Source organism: Chiloscyllium plagiosum, chromosome 1 (genome assembly GCF_004010195.1).
Source record: "Chiloscyllium plagiosum isolate BGI_BamShark_2017 chromosome 1, ASM401019v2, whole genome shotgun sequence".
Taxonomy (NCBI): Eukaryota; Metazoa; Chordata; class Chondrichthyes; order Orectolobiformes; family Hemiscylliidae; genus Chiloscyllium; species Chiloscyllium plagiosum.
The window spans coordinates 66,856,531-66,865,887 of record NC_057710.1 but is presented as its reverse complement, the minus strand read 5'-3'; the positions used below and the strand labels follow the sequence as shown (position 1 = coordinate 66,865,887).

The window sequence follows — 9,357 nt, the reverse complement described above, 5'->3', positions numbered from 1 at the left end:
ATGTATAAAAACGTACCAGTGCAAATAGCAAAGTCCCCACCAGTGCACCATAGCTGACTTTTATGTAAGGATTCAAACTACCAGAGTGATCAGTATACTTGATTTTCAGCAGGTTTTTTTTGGCAGTTTTTACACTGTTCAAAAGCAATAAAAAATACAATCTCATATTGGAGGCAGAAATGTTAATCCACATGAAACATAAATTGCTAATCACATTATTTAAAACAGTACCAGACTTGAGAAGTCTTTTCTCTTGTCAAAGAAATTTCTTATGATTCCTACCTAATCCCAAAGATAAATTGTACAAAAACAATCCTTAACAAATATTGTGCAAAAGAAATTAGGAAAGTTTTATTTACATAATTAGTACCATTGAACACAACCCCTCCATGACAGTAGCTTTTATAAATTAAGTCCATCACACAGTGGGTTTTTATTATTGCTGTTAGGAACCCATTTTGAGCTTAGAGTATGTCATAAATTTCAGATGAATTCCTGCTCTGATCAAATTTGAAATATCAAAACATATGATACAGTGCAGAGAAACAGGTGTAAAATGTAAAGTTTAATAGTATGTCACTGCAGTCTGACAACATTATATGCTTTGAATTGCAATGCAAGTTTAAATCTAGAATTAACTTTCCATATTTGTGATTTGGTATCATATTGTGCGTAATTATTGGGCCCATGTTATGGTACTGTTTTTGATCAGATCCAATATTTATACTTGGTCATTGTACATGTGAAGACAATGGGGATAACTTCTAATGTGCTGTTGGCAGGAATCCTGGGCCACCACTTTAGAAACTTGGACAGGTGTTGCATGCATGTATCATATATCTGAGATTCACTCTCAATGTGCAATCTTTTTGCAGTGCAGAGATTTGTACTCAGTATCTCAGTGATAATCAGTAAAGTACCACACAGCACAGTTACCCTTTATTTGTTGCTGCTGATCCTAGTTAGAAATTAAAATATCTTGAGGTGTAAATGTTATTATTTTTCTCTTTTACAGTATGAGCATTGTATAACAAAATTCAGTGACTGTCGATTATTCACCATGGTATCACCCACTTAAAACATTAAGCATATTTTGTAAAACTGGAACAGTGACGTTATATTTTAAAATCTGAAAGATTAATGGTGAAATTCCCAGGAAAATTGTCCATTTTCCTTCATAATTGACAACGCACAAATTAACTTGCCATCTTAGAAATGCCACATTTTAAAGCCATGTACCTCCATGGTTTGTTTAGTGTGTCAATTACAAAGAAAAACAAGTGCATTTTCTTTTCCTTTCAAAGTAGAAATTTCACTCCCATAAAATGTAAACAACGAATGCATGGAACATGAATATTTATCTAATATTGTCAAACTCTTTTGATCGTGAGTTGATATTTCATATAATTTTGTGAGCAGATACTTTAGCTGTTCACTGCAAAAAATAGTGCTAAACAGAACAAGTAAAAATTCACAGTGGATTCAAATATCATTCATTATTCTTCTTCAGCATCTTGGTCACCATTGTTTTCATTGTCCTCTTCATCCTTTTGCAGTTTGGTGTATTTTCTTTTAAAGAATCCAAGCTGTTTTTTAGAGGAAAAGGAAAGGTCACTCACATTGATCAAATTAAAAATCACATTTCCTCAAGAAATCCGCCAATGGGATCCACTCAACTATGAACTGCTATTTAGGATGTAATTCCCTTTATGGGTGATATTGTAGGTGATCCTAACTTACATTACAGTACAGATATACATAGTTTTTCTTTATTTTCTCTATTTTCTTGTACCGAAGATTTATACTTGGATACAAGTCATTCAGCTATAATGTGTGTTTTATTAACGTGAATTCGCTGTAACGCGATTGACAAAATGGGGATGCTGTTTCTACAGCGCAAACTTTTAAAGCATGTGTTGGCTGGAACATGATTATATTGCCAACACTTTAAGCGTGATTTTTCTATAACAAGAACACAACCATCACGTTACAGGAGAACAGGTTGTACTTTGTACCTCAGATGGTGTTGGCGACATTGTACACTTTTTACTGTACTCCTGTTCTTTTGTAACTTGAGTACACGTGACACTAAACCTAATTCCACTTCTAATACTGGGATAAATCTGCTTCAAGAAAAGGAAGAAAGAAGCTCCATCTTCCTAAATGTGTATGGAGATTTGCCACACGAATGAGAAAAATGTTTGTTTTTAGAGAGCTACCACAAACATTATGTGCCAAATGACCACCTTCTGAACTGTTAACATTTTGTAATATTTTAAAAGTTATGTTTATGCATGGACTGTGGTTGTCACTGACTGGCACAACACTTATTTACCATCCTGTAGTTGCTCTGAAGGCAGTGGTGAGCTGCCTTCTTGGATTGAAATGTAGGTACAACCAGTGCTGTGAAGAAGGGTGCATCAGGATTTTGATCCAATGACAGGGAAGAACTTTTTATTCATTCATGGGATATGAGCATCGCTGGCTGGCCAGCATTTATTAACCTTCCATAGTTGCCCTTGAGAAGGTGGAGGTGAGCTGTCTTCTTGAAGCATTGAGAACCATATAGATTGATCCATCGGGCCAAAAGGAGGGAATGGCAGTATATTTCTAAGTCAGGATGGTGTGTCTTTTGGATGAGAACTTGTTGATAGGGCTGGTCTTCCAATGCATATGCTGTTCTTGTCTTTATAGCTGGTAGAAGTCACAAGTTTAGAAGGTACTGTTGGAGAGTTGTTGCAGTACATCTTAAACACAATGCTGCCACATTGCTTCTGAGGCAAGAAGAGTGAATGTTGAAGATGGTGGATGAAGTGCCAGTCAAGCAGGCTGCTGTGTTAATGGTGTCAAGTTTCTGGAGTAATAGCTGCATCACACCTTCTCTCAAACCCCACCCACACTTCCTCATCCCACTCTTCTGTCCAGGTAAGTGTAGAGTGTTCCATAATGCTCCTGCCTCGTATCCTGTAGATAGTGGACAGGCTTTGGGGGTACAAGAGGGGAATCTCTCACTGCACAGTTACAAGCTTCTGACCTGTTTTTATAGCTACAGAATTTTATAATGGACCAGTTTTGTTTCTGCTCAGTTGTAACCTCCAGGATCAGGTGGAGCATTCAACAAGGGTAATGTCATGTGGTATTGGCTATTCCCTCTTCTTGGAGAATGTCATTACCTGGGCTTGGGTGGCGTTAATGTTACTTGCCACTTGTTAGTCCAAGCCTGGCTGCTATCCAAGTCTTGTGCTATATGGAAATTGACTGCTTCAATATGTGAAGTATCATGGTGCTGGTGCTGGAATGGTGCTGAAAAGTGTAAATATGAGCTAATATCCCCTTGTCTGACCATATAATGGAGGGACAGTCGCTGGTGAAGCAGCTAAAGATGTTGGGTCTAGGACACTACCCTGAGAACTCCTGTAAGGATGTGCTGGGGCCAAGATGACTGATCTCCAACAACCATAGCCATTTTTGATGGATATGCCTCCAACCAGAAGTAAGTTTTCCCTGATTTCCATTGACTCTAGTTTTGCTAGGGATCTTTGAAGCCACAGTCAGTTAAATGCTACTTTGATGTCGAGGGCTGTCACTCTCCCCTCATCTCTGGAACTCACTTAGTTTTCCATATTTGTGTCAAACTTGTAGTGAGGTCAGGAGCTGAGTGGCCCTGGTGGAACTCAAACCCAGTGTCAGTGAGCAGTTTATTCCTAAGCACAGATAGCACTGTTGATGAATGATCCTTTTCTGATGCTCCAGAGTAGACTAATGGGGACTGAGTAAACTGATTTATCCTGCTCTTTGTAAATATGGCATACCGGTGCAATGTTTCACCTTATCAGGATGATGCCAATGTAGTGGATGCACTAGAACTGCTTGGTAGTGTGTGATTAGTTCAGGAGTACTTGTCTTCCGTAATATTTACAGAATGCTGTCAGGGCCCATACCTTTTGCAGAATCCAGTGCCTTCAGCCATTTGTTGGTAGCACGTGAAGTAAATAGGATTCTTTAAAGAGGGGGTATCTGTGATGCTGAAGTCTTCTGGAAGAGGTCAAGGTGGATCATCCACTCAACTCACTGGCTGGTGGTAGTTGAAATCTTTAACCTTGATGTTTGTACTAATGTGGTGGGCTCCTCCATTATTGAGGATGGGGATATTTGTGCACACTCCTCCTTCGATAAGTTGTTTAATTGTCCACTATCTTTCACAGCTGGATGTGGTGGGACTGCAGAGCTCATATCTGATCTATTGGTTGTGAGATGGCTTAGACCTGTCTGTTGCATGCTGATTCCGTTGTTTGACATACACGTAGTCATACAGTGTAGTTGTTAACGCCTCATTTTTAGATATGTCTGGAACGGTTCCTGGCATGCTAGCTTGATGGTAATAGTAGAGAGGGGGATATGAGAATGCAAATTGTGTTTCTGCTGATGACCCAAAGAGCTTTGGGGATGCCCAGGTTTGAATTACACGATCTACTCCAAATCTGTCCCATTTAGTATGGTGGTAGTGGCACACAAAATGATGGAGGGTATCCTCAATGTGAAGATGAGACATTTTCTCCATAAAGACTGTGTGGTGGATATTCCTATCTTTGTTGACAGTTGCATCTCACCAGGTGGAGTGGTGTGGACTAGGTCTAGTAGATACTTTCCTCATGTTGAATCCCTCACCTCTCGCCAGAGACTTAGTCTCGCAGCTATGTCCTTTAGGATTCAGCTGGTTCAGTCAGTAGTTCTGCTGCCAAGCCAATCTTGTTGATGGAAATTGAAGTCCCATACATACATTCTGTACCCTTGCCACCCTCAGTACTTCCTTCAAGTGCTGTTCAACATGGAGGAGTACTGATTCATTAACTGAGGGTGAATCTAAGTGGCAACTGAGGATGTTTTCTTGCCCATGACCTTTCATAGGGTCCAGAATAAAGATTAAAGATTACCAGGGCCAGCCTTTCCACATTGCATACTTTTAGTGAGTTTATCCATTGTTGGTGGAAGAGGACATGTGCAGAGATGGTTACGGTGGTGTGTGGGATGTTCTCTGTAAAGTATGATTCTGTGAGCATGACTCTGAGAATTGCATAGCTACAGGAATTATAGTACCTTTTATGATGAACCAAAAATAACTATCTGAAGTTATTTGAATTATGTGAAGGTTAGAAAACTTAAAAAATATTTACTTTCCACAAGACAGCAATCAATGCCAGAAGTACAAGTAGTCCTCCTATCACACTCCCCACAATCACTCCGATGGGAACTTCTTTCTTCATTGGTTTTGATATTTCAACTGGCATCTAAAAGTCAAATTAAAAAAAAAGTTATGCATAAATTCTGTTCAAAAGTTTGACAAACTTATGAACATGGATTAAAAAAAAAGAAGTATAAATTGATCAGTCTCCTTTGGAGTGGATCGGTTTGGTGCTAATTGTGTGAGGTTTGATCCCTGTTCTAGTTGGACCTGCCTCCTAGGCCCACTTGAATGCAACCAAAGCTTAAGACCATCCCTAGGTGATCCTAAAACTCTGAACTACCCTAACATAGTTAAACTCCATTCTTCCCATTTAGTACTTCTACAGTTCTTTGTGTAAAGGCAGATGCTACCCTTGGAACTATAATATCCCATTATAGTTCCAAGGGTGGATATTATAGTTCCAAGGGTAGCATCTGCCTTTACACAAAGAACTGTAGAAGTACTAAATGGGAAGAATGGAGTTTAACTATGTTAGGGTAGTTCAGGGTTTTAGGATCACCTAGGGATGGTCTTAAGCTTTGGTTGCATTCAAGTGTAAACCTGAGCTGAACTGGAGTTAGATGCACACAGTTTGCCAGTGGGTTTGTTGGTGAATCATTTGGTCTAGAACTGTTATAAAGAGAGGACTCCTATTTGCTCGAACTGTGAATAGGAAGTCTGAGATTTGGAAGAGTAATGGACGTCTGTAAGGTGCAGCTGCAGGTAGATTTTTTTTTGTGCTTTAAGTTGAGATAGCCAAAAGGGATGGCATGGAAAAGGATTAGGAATCCCTGGTGGACACAGGACAGGAATTATTTACAACTTTGAGAAATCTGTACAAACATCTGTTACTTTGTGATTGTTTCTCTGACTTGCACTCATGTCTCTCTCTGTCTTTTACTTTGTTTCTTGAGCTGTCTCTCAGGTCTCAGTAGTCAAGGTGCTTATATATTCTCACAACAAAGGTTTGAATGTTTTGGAGGTATTCTATCCTGCGATTCTGTGTACTTTCAAATTTCAGCTTTTTAAAATAATAAAACTAAAATCAGGATGAGGAAATCCTGTCTTTGTGTTTCTCTCACAGCCTATCTAATTGATGTTAATAATTTGAATGCTCACATTTTCTATCTGTCAACAAATCACATGATAATTAGTGCTTGTTTTCAAAATTCAATGAATTAATTTTTTTAAAGAGCTCAAATTACAATGCAAGAAGAAGTGGAAATTACCAAGTTGCTTACCTACTGCGACATGCACTCAGTGCCACTGGAGACCTTCTTATACCTGCAGATTGGGGTCTTAATGTCATTGATACTCTATTGCAATGTAAATTCAGGCCTGAGCAGGTTTAGCGCAGTAACTCCCCTGCCAGCCTCCACCTGCTGTCATCAAGATATATACCACTTTTTTCTACGTGTCGTCAGTTCTGAAGAAGGGTCACTGGACTTGGAATGTTCAGTTTTCCCGTTACAGACACTGCCAGACCTGTTGAGTTTTTCTGTTTTTGTTTTAGATCTCCATCATCTGCAGTTGTTTATTTTATTATTATTTATTATTCAAGCCCTCACTGGCGGAGCGTGGCATTCCCACAGACACTTGGCCCAAGACTGTCCAAAGTGGAGGAGGAGCATCCTGGAAGACATCGAGCACCTCTAGTTTTGCCGCCATGAAAAATGGAAACCAGGTGAAAGCACCTAAAGGAGCGTGCTGCTACACCAACGACCCACCCACCCCTTCCCGTGACCACCATAACAGAGCCCGTGGTAGTCAGTCTGTAGAGCCACCTATCGATTCACCCTGAGAGTGGAACAGAGTCGTCCTCATCTGTGAAGGATTGCCTTTTTAACCATGGTTTTAACAAAATAAAAGAATGCCATAAAAGGATATGGGAAGCTGGTAAAAATACATTGAACGATTTTTATAAATTGCTAAGCAATGACTCAAACAAAAACATGCACAAACAAAGTCAAATTCATTGCTGACACAGTTGGAACTATGACAACTTGTAGCTATGGCAGCAAATATTCTTAATTATAATTAATATGGGAAAGGCAAACTTAGATTAAATTGGTGTAGCCAACATTTACTTTCTGCCTAGTGGAAGGTATCTCCTTCCAAACTCTACATGTCAAACATAAAACTGTTACGGAGGAGGTAAGGACCATTCTGAGCAAATGAAGGCAGAGCTTTAGAAAAATATCTGTTGCATTATTGCATCCAAATAACTCCTTGTTTGCATCTTTGTTAATACAAACATTTATCTTTCTCATATAATTATACATTTACTTTTCTTTTGGTTATACATTCCAAAAATGCTACTTTTGGAATATTTTGTGCAACTCTGATCTCCTCCCTATAGGAAGGATGTTGTGAAACTTGAAAGGGTTCGGAAAAGATTTACAAGGATGTTGCCATAATTGGCGGATTTGAGCTACAGGGAGAGACTGAATAGGCTGGGGCTGTTTTCCTTGCATTGTCAAAGGCTGAGGAGTAACCTTATAGAGGTTTATAAAATCATGAGGGTCATAGATTGGATGAATAGACAAAGTCTGGGGGAGTCCAGAACTAGAGGGCATAGGTTTGGGGTAAGAGGGGAAAGATTTAAAAACGACCTAAGGGGGATAACTTTTTCACGCAGAGGGTGGTGCGTGTATGGAATGAGCTGCCAGAGGAAGTTGTGGAAGCTGGTACAATTACAACATTTAAAAGGCATCTGGAGCGTATATGAATGGGAAGGGTTTGGAGGGATAGCGGCCAAATGCTGGAAAATGGGCCTAGATGAGGTTAGGATATCTGATCGGCATGGACAAGTTAGACCAAAGCATCTGTTTCTGTGCTGTACCTCTCTATGACTCTATTCTTGGCATACTGCATTTAGTCAGCACAGGGTTCGTGGGCTGAAGTGTCTGTTTCTGCACTGTACTGTTCTGAGATAAAACATCCTGGGCTTACCTTTGCACCATTTAACATTGCATACATTATTATGATTCGGCACTTAATGAACTTACTTTCTTTGTATAGAAAGAAGGAAGATTTACACCCTTTAAACTTGGAACAATTTTATTGTTTATCTCTGTATTCTCTTCTGTTAAAATGGTCAGATACATACAAAAGCCCCCAGCCTGGCACTCTACTTCTGAAAATAACCCTTCTTTGGAACAATAATTATTCATCAGATTATTATTTAATCCTGTGCTGTTTTTAATTTAATTATATGGCTTTTGGAATTCTGCCAAAAGCTTCCAGGTAGTTTAATTTTGTATGTTGGTTTACTTCTCTTTTTCAGCTCACACTATACACTAGTACAAAGGAAAACAGAAAAGTCCCTGTCAGTTTCCAGCCTCTCCATCCGCAAGTCCTTGGTTGTGTTTCAACATGGCAACACACAGGAGAGTCCCGAGTGGCTCTAGGCGAACGTTTCAGAGGACTCATTGCTTTGTGGGTACCTCTAAGAGATTTGAAGACTAAGGGAGTAAACACGAACCAAAATGTCTGGAGTTGAACCAAAAGTAAACAATAGCCAAAAAGGGCTGAAAGATTTGAGGTAGACATCACTGTGATGGAATCTGTCTTCAAACCCAGTTATCTGCTCTCATTAATTTTAAGGACAATTTGTGTAAAAAGATTAGCCATTCAAAGTCAAGTCCCACAGATTGCTAGGTGCTATCGTCTGGTTATAATTTTGCAGGAATATTCAGATGACATTTGACACTGAGAATGCTATAGGGGAATGAATGGAGTTAAAAAGACATCAGGTTGGTCTAGGACACTATCCTAGCAAACTCCTGAAGTCAAATCCTGGGACTGAGATGATTGACCTCCAACGCACGCAACCTTCTTCTTTTGGGCTAAAAGTGACTCCAGCACTGGAAAGTTTTCCCCTAATTTCTAGTGACTCCAGTTTTGCTATGGCTCATTGATGTCATGCACAGTTAGAACATAGAATAGTACAGCACAGAACAGAACAGGCCCTTCAGTCCACGATGTTGTGCCGACCACTGATCCTCATGTATGCACCCTCAAATATCTGTGACCATATGCATATCCAGCAGTCTCTTAAATGTCCCCAATGACCTTGCTACCACAACTGCTGCTGGCAACGCATTCCATGTTCTCACAACTCTCTGTGTAAA

At 39.6% G+C, this 9,357-nt stretch overlaps 1 protein-coding gene across 1 annotated transcript in view; it reads right to left on the bottom strand.

Moving 5' to 3' along the window:
- The window catches only part of LOC122549086 (integrin alpha-2-like), a 76,498-nt gene continuing 67,141 nt past the window's right edge, over positions 1–9,357 (bottom strand). Inside the window, exons 17-18 of the mRNA XM_043688310.1 lie at positions 5,175–5,288; positions 1–1,586 (exon numbers count right to left, since the gene is read on the bottom strand). Coding sequence (XP_043544245.1) covers positions 1,497–1,586; positions 5,175–5,288 — 204 coding nt within the window. The 3' untranslated portion in view covers positions 1–1,496. The remainder of the gene's footprint in view (positions 1,587–5,174; positions 5,289–9,357) is intronic.